The sequence below is a fragment of the Pleurodeles waltl genome, chromosome 4_2, assembly GCF_031143425.1.
Source record: "Pleurodeles waltl isolate 20211129_DDA chromosome 4_2, aPleWal1.hap1.20221129, whole genome shotgun sequence".
NCBI lineage: Eukaryota > Metazoa > Chordata > Amphibia > Caudata > Salamandridae > Pleurodeles > Pleurodeles waltl.
This window is the reverse complement of record NC_090443.1, coordinates 207887499-207908334: the sequence shown is the minus strand read 5'-3', so window position 1 is coordinate 207908334 and position 20836 is coordinate 207887499. Positions and strand designations below refer to the sequence as shown.

Below are 20836 nucleotides of genomic sequence, written 5' to 3'. Positions count from 1 at the left end.
ACGGAGGTCCTACTGGGTATCTGGTTAAAACCCAGCACAGTGGCTCCTGTGAACAGGACAATTGTCCGCTGACATCGCCCCACCCCAGGGCGCCCAAGTTTACTGACACAACACCCCACTCCTGAGAGCTTGGTTAGCCAAGCCTTTAACTCCTGCTGTGCATTCCCTTCCGTACCTCTGGATAGGAAATCCAAAACGTTGGGCACAATTGGGAAGACAATAGTTTCTTCCACCAGCCTTGCATTGCGGTCTATGGACCCTGCTTGCCTTTTGGGCTGTTATTCCCAAACGCTGTGGTATACAGTTATACAGGTCGTGCCACAGGTCCCAGAGAAGGCCTGGGCTGTACTCTGTTAGGCTGTTGCCAATGGGAGAGATGCAGCGAAGTTCTCAATCGGTTGCAAACTGGGCACGACTGACTCGCTGGGGAGAGCAGTTTCCTTGACAGTGGCACGGGGCACCACACCTGGCTGAGGATATATGGCTTTTCAAGGGATGTACAAGCTACCTTAATGGGCATGCCCTTTGATGGCACACAGCAGCCTGAACATTCTGCCAAGCCCCACCCCCACACCTCCCGCAGCAGCCTCTAAGCCTTCCTAGTCTGACTCTCCCCCACCTAGGGCCAGATAAAGGTAGGATTCACCATAACCTGCTCCTCTGGCAATCCATCACATCAGACAGGTGGGTTTTGCAGATAGTCCGAAGAGGATACTCCCTTCCCTTCATGACAGCCCCTCCATCTATGCCACCATCCTACGCCAGGGGAGCCATAGAGAGGGTTTCCGTACCAGAAGTAGGTTGTAGTTGGAATTCCTGCTAGTTTTAGGTACCTTCTTCGGTCCCTCAATCTCTTCTTCAAGAAGAAGTTCAAAATGCTCACTCTGGCTCAGGTTGTGTCTGCCCTGGAGCTAGGAGACTGGATGGTAGCATTGGACTTGCAGTACACTTATTTCCATTTTCCTGTTCTGCCTCCCACAGATGTTAGTTGTGGTGCACGGTAGGCCACAAGCACTTTTAGCTCACCCTGCTCCCCTTTGGCCTTACCAGTGCCTCTCAGGTGTTCACCAAGGTGATGTTGGTGGTCAAAACTCATCTGCGCAGATGAGTGGTTTCAGTCTTCCCTCTGTCTTGACGACTGGCTGTTGAAGGTGGGTTCCCCTGAGGCTGTTGTCTCCCACCTCCAGACTACGACAGACCTCCTGCATTCATAGGGGTTCCCTATAAACATGCTGAAGGCATGCCTGACTCTCTCTCAGATGCTCCCTTTCATCAGAGAGGTTCTGGACACAGTGCAGTTTTGGGCTTATCCTCCTGAGCAGCGAGTTTAGGATATTCAGGCTATGATACCGATATTTCAGCCTCTATCCTGGATTTCGGTGAGAATGACTCTGAGGCTGCTGGGCCCAATTGGCCTCCTGCATCCTGCTGATAACACACGCCAGATGGTATATGCAGGCTCTGCAGTGAGATCTGAAGTTCCAGTGGGTGCAGCATCAGGGGAATCTCTCCAACAAGGTCCATGTCTCGAAGGCAACTACTCAAGATCTGCAGTGGTGGAACCGCTACTGGGTTGGGGGCAAATCCCTCTCCCTTCCCCAACCAGATCTGACATAGTGACAGATGCATCACTCCTGGCATGGGTCGGCCATCTGGGAGACATGAAGATCAGAGATACGTGGTCTTTGCTGGAATTCGGACTCCACTTGAACCTGTTGGAGCTCTGTGCGATCCAGCCAGCATTGAAGGCATTTCTTCCCTCTCCCAAGGGAAAGATGGTGGAGGTGTTCATCGACAACATCACCACCACCACCATGAAGTACTGCAACAAGTAGGGCGGGGTGGGGTTGTGGATCCTTTTGTCAAGAGTTTCTGGGCATGGCTGGAACAGCAGAGCATATCCCTGTTGGTTCAACATCTAGTGGGCTCTCTGAACACCAGAGCGAACAAACTCAGCCAAATGGTTAGCAGATCACAAATGGCGTCCCCGTCCGGAGGTGTGCAAGGTCTTTCTCAGCAGTGGGGAGATCCTTGGTTAGATCTGTTTGCCTCCGCAGTTGGAGGCAATCACTCGGAGACGCTTTTCATCTCAAGTGGAATTCAGGCCTCTCTTGTAAAATTCTGCACATACCACTTCTGCCCAAGGTTCTCAAGAAGATCCAGAATGACAGGGCTCAAGTGATCCTTGTGGCTCCATACTGGGCATGGAGAGTCCGGTATCCTGAGCTGCTGAGCATGTCCATCGATCCTCCGATCAGACTGCCCCTTCAGGGGGATCTTCTGTCACAGCAGCAAGGGAGGGTTCTGCACCCTCTGTGTACTCTCTGCCTCCCTGCGTGGAGATTAATCAGCGATAGTTGACAGCTTTTGACCTTCCTCAAGAAATCTGTAGCGTAATCTTGGCAGCCAAGCATCCCTCCACCAAAGTGGTATATGCCTCTCATTGGAAGACATTTGTGGCATGGAGCACAGACAAGTCTGTTGACCCCCATTCCGCCTCTCTCTCTAAGGTTCTGTTGTTTATCCTTTCCTTGGCCCTGCAGGGTTCTGATATGGGCACTCTCAAAGGTTATTTCTTCACTATTTCTGCTTTTTTGAGGGTGCCTGATATTACTTCTCAAAGGTCTTACATACCTTATTCCTCCATCCCCATTCATGATGCCTCAATGGGATCTGAATTTGGTTTTCACATATTTGATGTGAAATTCTTTCGGACCTCTCCACATTTGTCCTTTCAGGCTTCTCACTTTATGAATAGCCTTCCTTGGGGCCATCACATCTGCGCGCATGGTGCGTGGCAGGAATTGTCATCTAAGCAGCCCTACCTTTCCATCTTTCCTCAGAGTGGTGCTTCATACTAGGGCCCTCTTTCTGTCAAAAGTGCTTACTCCCTTTCATATAGGCCACTTCATCACCTTGTCTAATTTTTACGCACCTCCACATCCTTCTAAGAAAGAGGACAGACTTCACCGCCTGGACACAAAAAGAGCATTGGCTTTCTACCTTGATCATACAAAAGAGATCCGGGTGGATGATCAGGTCTTTGTCGGTTATGTGGGTGCGAAGAAAGGTCAGGCAGTGCAGAAGCGGACCATCTCCAGACGTGTTGTTCTCTGTGTTAAGATCTGTTAGGCACAGGCGAAGGAGCAACACCCTGAGGGTTTACATCCTCATTCTACCTAAGCTAAAGCTGCAACCACTGTGTTACAATGCGGAGTTCCAGTCCTTGACATCTGTCAGGCAGCAACATGGGCATCTCTGCACACGTTTACCAAACATTATTGCTTGGACAATCAGGTCTGTCCTGCATGTCTTTCTAGTATGATCTTGGTTCATGGTGACACTGCCAGTTTTGTTCTAACTTTGATTTTATCTCCATTTAGTTTGCGGACAAGTTGTTAGTGGAAAATCTTATTGACTTTGAACTGCACACTTGTTATCTTAGGAAGTCTAGGGGGATTGGTATTAGACTTAAATCCTCTCCGCCTACCGCCAGTTTATCTACAAACTGTGTAGATCTAACTGGTGGGAAGTCTGACACTAGCCACAAGTGCGTTTTGGCCTTGGCAGCAAATAATTCCCATCTGCTATCAGATATTGATTGACTATTCACTGACTCCAACCTAACAATCCCTACTCTGGGTGCTGCGGAGAGGCTTGGGGTGTCTGATGAGCTTGTCAACTGTGTGGAAGCCCAGTGTCCCAGGCCTAGAGACTTGGAATCTGGTGCCAAACTCGCTATTATGTCCTGGAATTTGGCTGGGCTAGGTAGGAAACTGTTGGATCCTGAATGGGTCAATTATATAAACAAGCAGGATATATGTTTATTCCAGGAGACCTGGGGTGTGGACCCTGTCTTCCTGGATGTTTTTTTATCATACCATGTGATGGCCCAACCTGCAGACAGGTTACTGGTCGCACTAAGGGAGGTTTACTGATATTGTTATACAAGAAATTGCTGTGCGACCACTTTGCATTAAAAATCGATTCCCTTGATATATTAGGTGTTCAGCTTGCATTTAATAGAGGTTTCAAGGTAATTATAATTAATATATATGCAAGGTCAGTGCTGCGAGGATTGGAGTCTCAGATCATGACTCAGCTGTTTGAATACCTAGACACCCTGCATTCCAACATCAACTTAGTGGTTGCAGGGGACATGAATTGCACATTCAAACCCTCATATTTAAGCAATGACCGAACGGTCGAAGAGGATGAACATTAGGGTATTCCACACTTGATGAATGAGGAAATTTGTATTCGCTCTTGTGTTGTCCTACAGTTGACTTCATTAGGTCTTAAGTATAGACTTAGGGCCTGTAATGGGCGCACGTGTTCTGATCCAGGTATTGCCGCCACTTTTAAGCGAGGCCAGTCCTCTAGTGTTATTGATTATTTTTTATTGGATATCAAGTTATGGCCAATGCTGGAAGACATGAAGGTGGATTTCCGTCACAACAGCGACCATAACTCTCTGCTCCTTACCTTACATATTGTCGAATTCAGAAGGTTTCAGAATATTCATTATACTGTTGTCCCGGAGCCATTCTTGGATAATAGTCATATTCGTGTTAGCTGGCCAAAAGTGTTGTCTAACCCATATATGATTAGGGAGAATTATAAATTGTTTGTTGATGTAATGGCTAACTATGAGGAATATGAGGTTGCTAACATTCTAATTCTTATTATTCATGAGACAATGATACATAAGTTACAGAATATCTTTATAAGAAAATTCCTACTAAACAACTTGACCTCACACATAAAACCCGGGAGTTGTTTAACAAGGATTTCTCTGAAGCTAAACTTGCACTAAAGCTAGCCATTGTGTCCCGCTCACAGGGGACGATTAGAACAGCCAGACTAGCCTATTATAAAGCCATAGCAAAGGCAAAGAAAAGCTGGGATGACTCAATCTGGCAGAATCTTTTAGATGCTGCTAGATATAATAATAACTTGTTCTTTTGGAAATTATTGTCTGACAGACATAGAGAGGGTAAGAGCATAATTCACACTCATATTCAACCTAAGAGTTGGGTTGATCACTTTTCTAATCTTTACGCTCTGCCTTGTAATTTTTCCACTCCTGATTCCCCCTCCCAGCAGCTGCCTGGAATGTGCCCACCACTTGATGAGTTAGGAACGGATGTGAACAGTCAAGATGACCACATTGTCTTTACCCTGGAGGAAACAATTGCTGCAATTAATTTCCTTAAACCCCAGGCCCAGATAAGATACTGTGGAATTTATATAAGTCTGAGCAAGTCATTTGATCCAGTTATATAAACATGATATCTAATGCAATAGCAGCTCGGGGTCCAATACCCAGTACCTGGAAAGGGGCTGGAATAGTTCCCATCTTTAAAAAGGGAGTGGTGAGCTCTCCTGTTACTTATAGACCCATTAGCCATATTGACAACCTCCAATTTATTTTTTCGCTAAACAGCTTTTGGATAGGCTTTTAGATTGGGCTTATACCCATTATGTGATGTCTCCACTTCAGGCAGGTTTACGCACTAAAACTAGTACTGTGGATCAGGTTTTTAGGCTGGTGCTCCTATAATGGAAATATGTGACGCTTGCCCAACTAAATTTATATGTTGCTTTCGTGGACCTTCGGTCTGCATTTGACATGGTTCCCAGAGAAAAACTCTGGGGTGTTCTATATAAAATAGGTACTCCAAATAATATAATCCATCTTCTACAACGGTTACATGAGGACACATATGCCCAGATGCTGTGGGTTAATCAGAGAAAACTAACTGACCACATTGCCATCCAGCGGGGGATTCGTCAAGGATGTGTTTTGGCACCAACTTTATTCACTCTATTTATAAACGATGTGGTAGAAGCTGTATCTCTCTCTCAAAATGACGCCCCCTCCTTAAATGTGCAAAAATCCCTATATTGCTCTTTGAGGATGACTCCGTTCTAATCTCAAAGACCCCAATTGGTCGCCAGACTCTCATTAATAAGTTTATAACTTTTTGTACTGATCATGGGCTGGAATTGAATGTTAGTAAAACCAAATTAATGGTGTTTAGCCCAGGACTAGTCAAGATGCTCAGGCAATACCCCCTTGATCCCCATCTTTTTAGACCTTGGTTTTAACCGTATTTCTGATATGATAGCTTTAAGACCGTAACTCTTTTGGGTAAGAATTTGCATGACTCCTCAGCTTATTACTTACAGGGATTCTCTTCTTGATCTCTTGAAGAGACCTAATGCAGCCTCTATTCCATGGTTTAGGCATGTTTCTATCTGGTTTTGAACCCTGGGACTCGGGAATTACTGGAAGAATCCACAAGATTTAGGGAAGGCTCATAAACTATACCTGAAAACAGCTTATCGGTCTCATGTCAGGAACAACTACCTCCTTGGTACATCACATGGACGACTGAACAATGCATTCCTTGATTTTAAGTGGTACCCCCAGTATGAGCCTTATCTAGACCTTATTCCCGACTCTCTAGAAAAGAGTCTGTATGCCCGATTCCAATACGAATGCTTACTGTTACTGTCTTTTACTGGCAGCTGGAGGACACCATCGGTGTCCAACCTATGTCCAGGCTGCAATGTTACCCGGAATCAGTTGAACATTTTATGTTGTTCTGCCCAGCGTATGTTTCTCCTCTACATAAGTGGATTCATCCAATCTGTCAAAAGTTGGGTTTTAGACAATTTGCTATTGCCTTTAGGATTTTAAAGAGTGATACTTCTGCTATTTTGATTCACACAGTTAGCAACTTCCTTGTGGCTGCATGGTATATACGAATCTGGTTCTTAAAAAATATTGTAATTTGTAAATAGTTATGCTTTTTAGGGCACACACTGAGAGATTCTAATTGGTTTTATTGTCAGTAATGAATGGTGTTCTGATGTTTTACTACTTATTTATCTTCACTTTTTAAATCTATTTGTAATTTGTAATACATGGTGTATTGTTTTCTGCTTTGATGGTTTTATGGCAGAATAAAGCTTGTGTTATATATAGTATGATCTTGGTATGCAGGCCCACCGCCGGGGTTAGTATTGCTTTGGGTGTCAATTTAAATGTAAGGAATTTGCAACTTGAAGTCTCTATCGGGTGAACAAGTTACTTACCTTCGCTAATGCCTTATCTGGAAAAACAATATCTAGCTGCAGATTCGTTACCGACCAGCCCATCCTCCCCACTCTGTGAACTGATCTCTAAGGGCGGGGACTTCTCCTCCAGGGCCGTAGTTTTGACACACCAGTGGCCAGTTTCTTTATGGCTCTGCGCTACTCGTGTAGAAAGTTGTGAAAAGAAACTGACATCAGCGTGCCAAGGCGCCACCTATATAGGACCTGCGATGTCCTATCCGGCATGGACAATTCCAACGACGGTTGCAGAGCCGATCAATGCCAGCTGATGGCACACAGGGATACTGCTCACAAAATTCTCCGGATCCAGTCTTAGGCTTGGGGAAAATTCAGAGGTAAGGAAACTGCAAGTAGATATTGTCTCTACCAGATAAGGCTTTACCAAAGGTAACTTATTCTTTAAAATCTGGAACCTTAAATCTCAAATTATAGTTTCATTGGCATTTAATCATTTCAATAATAATAAACACCATCAGAAATTAAAGTAACAGTTAAAAAATATTAGTAGAAACCGATTCCAGGAAATATATTTAACCTAAAACATCTAAAAGGGGCCAAACAATAAATAACTCTAGACCCAATTGTAAAGCGATTAATGAAATGAACATTTCCTTTTTAGGTCGTGCTAATTTATAATTAGGGCTCCCGGTTTTATGGTATTTTTTTTTTTTAGAGATTTCTGTATGTATTTATCCATATTTTTTTTGTGCTAATTTTTTTCTGTATTTATCAATTCTTATTTTCTCACCGTATAAACGAAGCTGCTGTAGGTATTTTCCCACATATATTTAACGGATTAATATATATTTGTATTCCAAAAGGTTTCAGTAGTATACGGTGCAATACCGTTATCTGAATACACTTGCATTGTAGAATAGCATTAATGACTGTAGATCTGCACTTAGTTAAGCTTGATTAGGAAATCTATTGTCATTTTTCATCTCTCCTACTACTCAATCTGTACACATACTACCCTGACACTCATGATTGTCAGTAGAAAAAATCATCTGAAGAAGACCTATTTTCTGTATTTTTCTATATTTAAAAATACAGACAGGAAAGTAAATAGTTTTCTGTCTGTATTTATCTGTACAAATAATTAAAAAACGGAACACAGGGAGCCCTATTTATTAAAATATATCTTATTTTAACTCATATCGTGCATCTCTGTACTCTGAATGCTTTTGTGACTCTAATCTGACTTCTTTCTGCTAACCTATGTAAAGGGTTCTGTTGACTTTCTGGATCTAGTTGCTTGATAAACAACTACAAAATAAGGTATTGGACCCACTTTGTCAGTCTGTCCTTTGTCTGGTCTGCTGCAAAAGCAATATTCCTGGTCTCCAGGCTTAGCATGTTTTTATTTGGCCTGCAGTTCACACCTGGTCAATTAGAACTAATAGTGACTTGGACTTTGCTTGTGAGTAGTCTTCAGCTCTGTCTTTACTACCTTGGCCTCTATCTCTCCTTGGATGTTTTTACAGCTGTTTTGCTCTGCTTCGCCTCCATTTCTCAATCTACATTGCGTTATAGCTATGTGGCATCTTGCCTTCATTTGCACTGTTTCCCTTTTTCATGGTCCTCCGCTTGTTTTTTAAAAATAATTTCCCCCAGTTAGTCTATGCCTCCCTTGAATCCCCCTTGCATGGCCTCTTTATTTCCCTGTCTAGTCTACAACTTTGTTATTGTCCAACAGTCTGGCCTCATTCTTGGCCACTGTTGTTGCCCCAGATTGGTAAATGGTGTCTATGGCTCTGCCATTGCCACCTGCTTCGTCTCTGGCTTAGTAAACAGGCATGGCAGTCCAGATCCTAAACACAGCCCCTGATTGGTTTTTCCAAAAGTGGGTGGCTCTGCTGTCAGATCAAAAGATACCTGGTTTGTAGGTCAGATGAGGAATTGAAGTAATGCAGGACCACAAGTTCTAGACTATCTGGGGGCCAGATGTTTCGCCAGTTAAGCTACCCAAGTCATTTTGGTGAAATGATACCAGTGATAAAGATTCCTCTATAGTTAAAATGTAATACAATGTCAGGCTTATAACTGAAAGTGTCCCTTCATTTATTGATGAGCTTGTGTATGTGTGTGTGTGTGTGTGTGATATTGTTAATGGGTGAGTAATTAAATGAAAGACTGTGCCAATGGGACGACAAATGGGTGCATGAATGAAAGTATGAGTGATTGAGTGTATGGATAATTGACTGCATAGACAGACGTAAGTAAATGTACAGCAGCAACACTTTCAATTTAAGCCAAACACATTGATTTTGGCACTGCTTGTTTAAGCTTTGTATTTATTTATTTTTTCCTGGCAGGTGCAAAGTGCTACAGGGCCGCTTTCTTCCACTTTTTAGCATTGCCATGTACTTTTCTTCTAGAAAGGTCCTGGATCATTACCCTCTCTCCCTGCGTCTTCATTGCCTCCTCACGTTACCACAACCATCCCTGTGAGGCTTTTGGAAAGACACTCTCCAAGTCCCCTCAGTGAACGTCAGAGAAGTATCCCAAAGGATAAAGGTTGTAGGCTAAAGTGGGATAAATGAATCCCTAAGGTATTCTACCCCAAACGTATTGCTAGTACTAACCAAGAATTTAAGGTTTGTCTGACCGAGAATATTTCAGGCATTACAGTTGTGACCTTGTTCTCAATATCTGTGGAAAGATTAAGGGGGAGCTAAGGCAACCATGTTGGTCCAACTTGGATGGCTCTTATAGATGGAGAAGGCTTTGTGTCCCATTCCTGGGGTAAAGGGTGTGGTTGCGGCCTGTGGACATAAATATAAAACAGCATTTAAGGAGAGAAAAGGCCAGTTAGGAGGGGAAACATGGGACTAGTTATCAGAGGCCAGCATTCAGAGATAGTTCTGTATTATGGGAGATAGTTAATCGCCCTGGTTTTGCAGGAGATAATGACAATACAGTGTGCACGCATATGTCTCAGGAAGAATTGACTAATCACTATAAGGGAATTTATGATTTCCCTGGTAGTAGTAATAATGTTTCTTCATTAGTGACCGCCTCCGGTGTTTCCTGTATTTTTTTCACAGTTGAAGAAGTGGCTGATACTTTGATACTTTTGACTAAGAATAAAGCCCCAGGTCCGGGTGGGGTTCCTGCTGATATCTTCCAAGTCGGAGCGTAGCTTGTCGTCTCGAGTGATGGCTCAGACCCTGATTGCACCAACAAGGCTGGGGATACCTAAGTCTTGGCCATTATCTGTAGTAGTACCGATTTTCAAAAGAGATAACAAAAGTGATCCCTGTTGTTACACACCTGTCTCTCTGATCACTTTGGCAGTTAAGGTCCTGGGACATGTAGTTCTAGCCAGACTCACTGACTGAGCAGAGGAGAATCATGTAATTTCAGATGTTCATTATGGTTTTAGGCCAGGTCGGAGTACCATTGATCAACGCTGAAGGTTTACCTTATAATAAACAAGTATACAGTGGCCAAGCAAGGAAGCATCCATATGGCTTTTATGGACCCCACCTTTGACAGGGAGAAATATTGGCCTAGGTTGATCTCAGTGGGGGTCGATAGGGGCTTAGTGTACTTTCTTGCTGATCTACATAGGAGTATGACTGCCTGAATATGGTGTACCTCAGGCAGGTCCTGCTCTTATAGTTTTGAGCTCAGGCGTGGCGTAAGACAGGGCTGTATTCTTGCCCCTTTCCTTTTTATGATGTACGTAAATCATTTGTAGCCCCATCTTCTTAGAGAAGGCAGGGACATGCCACATGTGGGCAGTCATATTCTGTCCCTGTACTTCTCTACACAGATGATGCTGCACTATTGGCAAGAACATCCTTGAGACTTGAACAGCTCCTTAACTCCTTTGTTGGTTTCATGGAATACCTCAGTCTTTCCACTAATTATTGTAAGTCCCATGTTCTAGTGGTGTGTCCAAGGTCTACAAAGACCAGGAAACACCAGATATTGGGCAGTATGGTAAAGTCATTCTCATACCTGGGGTTTCAATTTGGTGATAAAGGGACATGGTTACCACTAATGACTGCCAAAAACCATTCCCTATGCAGGTTTGTCGCCTCGCTTTTTAAAAAAAAACATTAAAGATTTATAAAGCTAAATGTGTAGCAATTACAACAAATTGCTCTGATATTTTCGGCTGTATGGACACAAGACAATAACAGACTGTTGAGAATACCTTCCTGTGATACTTTTTGTCGTTACCACAGAACATTTCCCCGTATAGTGTCCAAGAGGAGCTAGAAATTGGCTTCTTATCTGATGTACTTTGCCCCTTCGTAAGATGGCTTTTAGGCTGGTCTAGCTCTGACGCTTTGTTTAATAGAGTAATTTTTTGCGTGCGTTTTTACTATGAGAAGTGGTCCACAAGATCCCCTGGCTACATTATGTTAAGGGAATTTTAAAAACCTGGGGCGCTTAATTGTTTAGCCACCCTGAGTGTATTAAGACGTCAGGTCTGTTATGGGCGAATAGGAATGTTTTTGGTTTTCAGCAGTCTGATAGACCATCACTAGAATTGAACAAACACACCGTGCATGCACGTGTTAGTCACCACAACGTTATCGATTAAGCCTTATCTGATGTTCCTTACTAATGCGAGTGACAGATTCCTCGACACATTGCACTTTACCCTGTTGAGCTAAATTCATCTTACCTTTGTTAAGAAATAAGTATTGTACACAGGCCAGGCCAGGACAGCACCGCCCTTTTGGCAAATGTTCTCTTCTGAGTTTAGCTTTTATTTTATTCCCTATTTTTGATATGCAGCTGTGAGAAAAATGTATTTAATGGATGCGTGAACTCTTTTTTTGTATGTGCTTTTATGGTCTATGATTAGGTCAAAGTAAATGTATTCTGATTATGGTGAAATGCGCCTTTAACTTATTTTTGTGTCATCTGTCAATAGTATACTTTTGTTTAATTGTGAGATATACTATGTCACTTATATTTGGTGTGGTACAGCATTTGTTTTGTCACTTTTTCTTAGTGCTGTTGATGTCTAACATTGTCTTATGTAAGTTTACCTCAGTGGAGTTGCTCCGAGGGGGCAGGGGTGTCTGGTCTTTCAATTTTCCACCAAACTGGTATGTCAATGTCTGTTTCCGTCGTGCTGTTCATATTGTTGTTCAGTTGTTTCCGAGTAAGTGAGCATATACAACCCAACAGCTTCTGGACACATTTTTTCGGTAAAAAATAAATAAACACAAAAATACTTGTGAACTGCAGTTTTATCTCTCATTAACAGAGAAGAACTTGCTCGAAACGCCGAAAAGTTTTGGTCTGTGGGAGGATGGAAAGGGTGAAGATGAGCTGTCGCCTGAAGAAATTCAAATGGTAATCTTTAGAATTGAACTTAATTCTGCGATTCTAGTGAAATGTAATTATGTTTGTTTATTTTGCTTGTATTTACCTTCATCCTGTGCGATTGGCATCTCCAGGTCCTACATGTAGGCATGTCAGATTGCGGATTCGGGGGGAGGTCAAAGATGATGGAATAGATGTGTCTTAGGTTTTCTTCTACACTGTATGAGTGATCAGGCCAGCCAGATTTTCCTTGGGTGTCTGTTCCAGAGGCCATATATAAACTTCTGTCACCCCATGTCTGTTTCCGGGAGTGACCAGAAGACGCCCTCGTTCAGAGCACAAGTTCCATATGGCGTATACTGAATATGGTTTTGCAGGTATTTGGGTTATGTGCCATGATAAATGTGTACATGAGGCAGAGGATCTTGGATGGATTTCGGTCTTTCATAGGGAGCCAGTGCAGATTCCTGAACTGGTCTCTCATTGATTTATAATGTTTTTCGTCCATACATCAGTCTTTCTATTGCATCGTGTTCATTTTGTTGTCTTTTAATTTGGTATGCGTATTGCATAGGGTTCAAAGAGTTACAATACTCAAGTGTTGCAAAATGGGTTCTGCCTATTTAGTATTGTATGCCTTCATTTTGTTTTTGCTTTTTTTGATCACCCAGTTTTGGACTTTGTACTGTGTGTGAGTCTCAGTAATTGTATCTCAGCCACTGTAATCACACTGTAAAAAGACTGCATGTGTTGTGTTCACTGCCAGTGTCCGCCTTTTAAAATGAGGTTACTGCGACAGAGCATGGATAAGGGGCACTTGGCTAGTTACGTGAGAACATGTGCGCACACGAGTGAGACTACCGTCATATGCGGCTCTGTAACTGCACACAAGTAGTACTCATATGTAAAGTCAGTATGGTTTACTGTTTTGTCGGAAATGACACTTTGTTGTATACATACGGGGAAATCTGCCTTAGAGTGATTTTGTTTCCCTTTGGCCTACAAGGTCCAGCAAGATATTAAACATGGGGTCTAAAGTGTGTGCCAAGATTGATTATGCAGGTCCCAGGCATCTATATGTACACCTTCTGGGTCGTCTATAATTTTAATGTTTCTCTGGCTCAGCTCAGTAGGGTGCCCAGACCGTTCGTCAGCCTGCTGTGTCAAGTTAAGTACTCTACTCCTCAGCCGAGGCAACAAAAGCATCCTCACACAAAAGGATCAGTTAACAGTGCTTCCCTTAGCTCCTGAGGAGGAAGGAGTGGCGAAGAAAATCTGCATCTGATAATGGCTTGTCACACTGTGCCAGGGTTACGACAGGCCAGGCCCACTGAACAAAGAATAAGCCCAGACAACTTGAACCAACACAGAATATTTGGGTGGAAAAGGCCCTGGCAGTGATGTCAGCTAGGGGCACAGCTGAGGCTCCCTGGGGAGATGTGACTAGTGACTTCTGGATGGTCATCTTGAACTGTCCTTGCATGCTCAGCAGAAGAGTTGAGACAGAGATGGAAAGGTGATGTGACAGCGTAGGATTGGCCAGCAGTGCCTAGCTTCTAGAACCTTTCAACCTGTTCAAAAACTCTCGCACTAGGGAGAGAGAGTGCTTTTTGATGTTGAATTTGGACACTGAAATAGGAAGCGGCAGCAGCCATGGACAACTGGAAGGACAAGCCCCTTGATGCCCTAAAGGACTAAGGTCTCTGCCCACAGCCAACACGAGAACCAGTGGGTCTCTCCAAGGGCCAGTGAGGCTGTCCCCATTACACTCCCTGAGGACCAGTTGGGGGAGGATCTGATCTTCCCTGCCCCAGAAGAAGGAGATGAGCACCAAAGAGAAAGAATAGGAGGAACCAGTTCCCTGCAAAGTACTCTACTTTTGAGGCCAGGGTGTCTGTGGAAGCCACCAGGAATAAAATGAGCCCAAGATCTTAAAAATTGGCTCTTTGGAGCCCGAGATATCTGTATTTAAAGATTCTTGACCTTTGACCCCTGAGCGATGGTGTGCGCAGAGCTCCACTGCCGTTTTGGAGATTACCCACAGGGTGGGCCTGGGGGTAGATGCAAGCTCCCTAATTTAACTATTTGGGGGGACAGGGCATGTGTGGGGCCCCGTCCCTCTTGAATGGATTGCCCCATAGGGCCAGGGCACGCAAAGGGCCTGGAATTCCAACTCTGTGCCCCAGGACCCGTAAGAGAGTGGGGAAGCACCATTGTGTCCCTCTAATCGCAGTGGCCTTGCTCCTCCTCTCTATACCTGTATCTTGAAGGTGGGGGATGGGGAAGCGGTGCAGCCAATACTGGACGGAAGACTGCAGCTCCTGCAGTGGCGAGGATAAAGCCGGATGCTCCTCACTTGGATCCAACTACTTGGAAGGTGGAGGTGTTAAGGTTGGACCTGCACCTCCTAAAAAAGAAATAAAACAAAACAAAAAGGGGCATGCGAAGCGGTGCGCCACAAAAAGTAAGTGGGAGAGCTGATCATTAATTGTTCACTGCTTTCCTGTTGGGAGCACCCCATAATGTCCTGCAGGGCTCATATGCATGTCTCTTTGCTGCTTGTGGTGGCCCCCAGGTGGGCAGGGGTACCACCAATGTTCAAAAGAAAGAATGTAGGGGGCTGCAGGAGTGAAGCAGCCTCCTCCCCTGAACTTTTGAAACTGACCCTACGTTTGCGGGATCAAGGAGATTATGACCCCTCCAACATTTTTAGCATTTTTAAAAGCAATCCCTAGGCTGGAGCTTTTGCTCTTTAGCTGGGAGTGTAGCACTTTCTACGGCCTAGTTCAATGGATGTGTTTGCTGTGGCTTGAAGGTGTGTAAGAAAGACACAGACATATGTTATGTTTGTTTTTAATGCTTTTTTAACCATTTATGTGTGTAGTGATTTTTGATCAATGTTTTATTGACTTTAATTATTGTCTTCCTTATGTGTGGCTATTGAGTACAGCAAAATGATGTTTGTTTTAACATGTGGGTTATTGGTTTTTTAACATGGTGAAAGTTTGACAAAGCCACTAGGACTGTTTTATTTAAAGTAATACCCCCGATACTGTGATGTGCTGTCTGGTAAAGGTGAGGCTGTTGTAATTTTGTGGGGGTCATAAACCTTTAAAGGGTCAAATGCGATTGCAGAATGTCAGCTAAGGTAATTTCTGTCATATATATATATATATATATATATATATATATATATATATATATATATATATATATATATACACACACACACACAGACACATTAATGGGAAGTTTTTAGTTGTGTGTGTAATAAATTTACTTTGACTTTTCTAGAGAAAAAACACTGACTGGATAATCATTTGAATGTCATTATTGCATACGAGCAAATGGTGTCCCACACCACCTCCCCTAAATAGGCCTTGGACTGCTCTACTTCTCTACCCTGAGAGAGTCAAGCACTACAATGGATTGCTTGGTTTCCAATAAAGGGATATTGTGGACCTATTACTTGCTGAAGCCTCACATTCTTCCCAAATAATAACCCAATTTCCTACATCAAGTCTTTATAAAACAAATATTTCTTAGTTTTTACTATAAGGTAAAAAAGAGATAATTTCATAAATTACACGTAACACATCATATGATTACATAGAATGTATCCTGGTGGACAGTGTTCCATTGTCTCTCATCTGTTTTCTCCCTCTTACACAAAGTCTAACATGAGCAGTGAGCAGCACATTATCAGCCTAGTCTGTAAAATCTAATCCAAAGGCCTCGTATTTACTCATACTTAGTCGTGCATCTGAGGATTTGGTATACCTCGTTTTCCACTTGTACATATCTATCCACCCCTCTCTGCCATTCATACATTGATGGTAAACTCTTGTTTAAACAGTAGTGAGTTATCTCTTTTCACCACGTAAGAGCCGAGACCTATCAGTATCCTTGTATCTCAGCTATGTGCTTCCTCTTCTGATGTAGTACAGTAGGTGGTGTGAGTGTATTGCTACTATTTGAGTACCTGAGTAAGAACTGACTGAACCTGTACCCAGTATCTATTAATATGTTACAAGTCCTTAAAACTACAAGGGTCTGCCCTGCACCTCTGACATTGTGCATCTGAGAGTTTCCCATTTTGTGCAGGCATAGCAGCTTATAATAATATACATGTAGGTATGTGAACGGTATAGGCGCAGTTGTGCCAAAACGATGAGCTCTCTGGGTGCCACTTTTGCCATAATCCATTCATGACCTTCTAGAGGGCCAATGTCCCCCTCTGGGTGTTCTCTCAGTGGCTCCATTAGATCAGGGATATTTACTACCAAGGGCTGAAATAGCCGTAATATCCTTTTTTTCCCAGGGGGTTCAATAGAGACTGTTGGCTGCAAAGAGTTGCATTCAGAGAGTTTGCTTAAGTTCGGGCTATACACATTGAGCACCTGCCTCAGTTGTAAGAATAAAAAAAACTGACTTTTGTGAAGACAAAGGGCCACATGTATGTAGCTTTTGTTTTCGGTCACAAATGGCCCGATTTGCAGAATCGGGCCATTTGCAACCAAGGAAAAGCATTTCCCTTTGTACAAAACCCTAATTTGTGATTCTGTAACCTATCACCAAATCGCAAAATGGGTTTGTAATTCGTTATTAGAAAGGGGCGTGCCAAGGGCGTCCCTTTTTAATTCAAGTAGCAAGGGTATGTATGATTGTTTTTCATCTCGGAATGCGGTTGCAAACAATCAGTTGCCACCAATTTTGAATTGGTGGTAACCCATTCACAAACGGGGCAGGGTCCTCAAGGGATCCCTTACCCTTTGTAAATGGGGGTGCCTTCATTTTTTCATTATTTTTTTCGTAATGCATCCCATTTTCCTTTAAGGAAAGGGCTGCATTTAAAAAAGAACTGCTTTATTTAAAAAGAAGTCACAGACATGGTGGTCTGCTGACCCCAGCAGGCCACCATCCCTGTGAAAGCGTCCGTTCCCAAATGGGTCCCTTGTAACCCACTTTGGAATCGCAAACAATGTTAGACGCACTGTAATACATAGCAGTTTGCAATTTCCTAATAGTGAATCCCACAAATTCACTATTAGGAAATATCAAAGCTTAAGCTACGTACCTCTGGCCATTAATTCTGGGCAAGTTCGTCAAATGACTAATTAATCTGTCATGCCATGCAGTCCATCTCAGGGTGGTACTTAAGGCTGCAAGAACTGCTTTGGAAGGGGGTGCCAGCGATTTAGGGTTCTTTGTCTCGTTTAAGAGATTCAATAAACCAACGCTTTCAGTTAAATTCAATTCCAATAACATCACTGGTCCCTCTGACATCAAAGAGCCAGTAGTTAACTACAAGCAGAAGGGAAGCCCAATAGTATAACTTCATAGCTACCACACCAAGACTGCCATCAAGTGGCTATTTGACACATTTGTACCACACCACTCGAGGGACCTTACCACACCATATAAAAGGATCTCTTGGCCTGTCTTTCAGAGAAGAACCTCTCAAGGATTTGCAGTAGATAATTGTGCATAATATACAGAAACATGGGGAGACTAATGATTTTGCAGGGTGCCTTGCCCCATTGTTGAGATTAAAAGGGCGTGCAATTCATCAGTAGCTCTGCGGAGTTTGGCTAGTAGTGGGGTTAGATTGAGTGCCTGACATCGCACTGGGGCAACTGTTATATGCACCTCCAAATATTTGAACGGTCCCTGTTGTATTTTTACGTGCAAGATATTTGGGGACTGAGTGATATCCCCATGAGGAGCTCCAATATGGTTTGTCCCAATTTAATGTGAGACCAGAGGCCATCCCATATAAGTCAAAAACTGTAGCCAATCGTTCCGTAGTCCACAGTCAATATTTGAAGAGCAGCAGCAAAACATACGCATATGCTGCCCTCCAAATGGAATATCTCTATCGAGGCATCTTTTCTTACCCATACCCCAATTGGATCTAAAATAAGCACAACCAATAAAGTAGATAGTGGGGACCTCTGGGAAAAGAGTCTGATAATTACCCTTTGACTTTAACCCTGGTCCAATGCTGTTTATAGAGAGGACATACCTATTTAATAAAGTTGGGACCAAATTAAAATTTGTCTTGTACCTGCCACAGAAACTGCCAGTCTGCTGAATTGAATGTTTTTTTCTATATCGAAAAGCATAAGGGCACCGGGTCCATTGAAGTCTTCAGTTCCAACTAATGGCATTTATATCCAATGAACACAGTGTCTTGCACCCCTGCCGTGCATGCAGCCATTTTAGTCCATATGGAATATTGTATGGTTTACTTTGACCAGATGTGTTGCCAACCACCTTCGCAAGCAGTTTGATCTCAACAGTGGGCCAGTGAAGGTACATATGTAGGGAGACTTTGCGGTTTCAAAATTACAAAATAGTAGAACTTTGAAGATCCTATGGTAACATGCCAGATTGCAAGCCCTCATACATTTTTAACAAAGGAGGTAACGGGAGCAGGTTCAATGTTTTTTTTAAAAACTCCACTGGTACCTTTTTAGTGCCTTAAATCTAGCTCTCCAACATAACGGCCAATGGTTCATTCTATTCTGCACAACTTGGCAGCACTTGAAGTTCCTGAGTTCCTGTCTATCCTCAGGGGACAAGAAGGGAATGGACAGCTTTATCAGTAGGGAACTATCTAGTTCTTGCTGGGAAGACATCTGTGTAGCATATAGCAGTCTATAAAATCATGAAATATATCTTTTATGACGAGCGGATTAGTCAGATAGCCACCCTCAGAAGTTTGGAGCTGCACAGCTGTATTTGCTAATCTGTCACAATTTGTGAACCAATGTAGCAGTTTCCTGCACCTGTCACCCGTATTACATGCACACCCCTGTGATTCCAGCTATAATAAATAGGCAATTTCTTGAGCAAGATTTTTAAGCATATCTACTGTCACCTCAAGAAGGCGTAATTTTTGTAAGTCACATTCCTGTGGTCCTTAGAAGCATTTTGCTTTTCTGGTATTACTGTCACATGTGCTTCGGCTTTTAAATGAACCTTTCTATTAGTTAAGAGATCCATGGAAGACCTAGAATAGCGTTGTAGTTCTTCGGATTAATGGGTCTTGCATGTGCTTTTTGAATAGGGGGTGAAAAAAGTGTGTTTGAGACAGCTTGTGACTTTGCCATCAGAAAGGCCACTGTTGATAAATCTGTTCACTTTTGTAAATAGTATGCATTGATGGCCTCAGTTGTGGCAGGGCTCACCTGCATCTTTTGCCGGTCTGAGGTGATAGAGGAGGAGGAGAACATCATCAGTGGCCAGTGGTGTGCACTGATTAGTAGCAGGGCAAGGTTCAATTGTGTTTGTTTCTGGTCTGAGAATCCTGAAGAGGATTATGTCAAAATAGCAAGGGAAAAAATATTGTTATACTACAATATTGTGGCTTAAATATAAACTTGAATGCTGATATATTTTCAAAGTACATATATTGGAGTTAGGTTTAGTAAACCTGCCTACCAGCTTGGATGGCAGGTCTTCAAACTATATATTTAACTCATGATGTTGCTTCCTTTCTATGTTGATTCTTCCTCAGATAAACAGATATCAAAATTGGCATTGATTTCTTTTCTTTTGTTGTTGCAAAAGACCAATCTTGCACTGTGGGGCTGCTGCCTTTGCTGGTAGGTGGGGTGATGGGCAATTGTTTTGCCTCATTATGTACATATTCCCATTGTGTAGCTATCCTTTTACGTAGATGACTGGCATTTTGCCATATTTAAAATATGGCCAATGAAGCAGACATTTCATCATAACCTTGGGCATTCTGGGCACCACACTTAGACATCCTGATTAACACATCTGGCCCTAATTTTGATTGTCCAAAATTCTATCGCAGTGTGCTTGTGTTATGCTTCTAATTGGAATCATGTTGATCATCCTGAGAGGTGACCTTTTTTAATTCCTTTATTGGCAATTTGGTGAGAAAACATAAACAGGGGAGTGGAGAAGAGGGCAGGAGGCCCGGTGTGGAAGCAGATTTGATTACATGAATAGTCACCATATTGGCCCACCAGTGGAGAGATTAATTTACAGCAGTGTCAACTTAACGTTACCCACATTATATTCAGTCCATGGTCTGGCCAGAGAGTGAAATGGTTAGGGGACTATAATTTCTTCAGACTCCAGATACCTGTACATCAGGGAAGGAAGTGAGTGGGAGAGAGCATGATGTTGGGAATGGTCATATCATTGCCTGGAGGGCATGGGTAAGAGGGATTGCCGCTCAGAGAGGTTCCCTTGGCATCCAGCTAGAGAGGTGAGTCCCTCTGCCTTAAGTTTGTCAGCTGACATTCCCAGATATTGATTGGACATGAGCGCGGAGGCATGAGTGGAGAGTTGTTCTTGACAGTAGGACGTGTTGTGCAGCCATGTCTCCGTTGTGGGGGGCCGGCCTTCTCCCCCAATGCATGGGCTCTCAATGCTTTGCCAG

At 43.1% G+C, this 20836-nt stretch overlaps 1 protein-coding gene across 2 annotated transcripts in view; it reads left to right on the top strand.

Moving 5' to 3' along the window:
- STX18 (syntaxin 18) overlaps positions 1–20836 on the top strand; it is a 463093-nt gene that overhangs the window by 217904 nt on the left and 224353 nt on the right. For both annotated transcript variants that reach the window (XM_069231086.1, XM_069231085.1), the window contains exon 7: positions 12359–12447. In XM_069231086.1, the coding sequence (XP_069087187.1) occupies positions 12359–12447 (89 nt within the window). The remainder of the gene's footprint in view (positions 1–12358; positions 12448–20836) is intronic.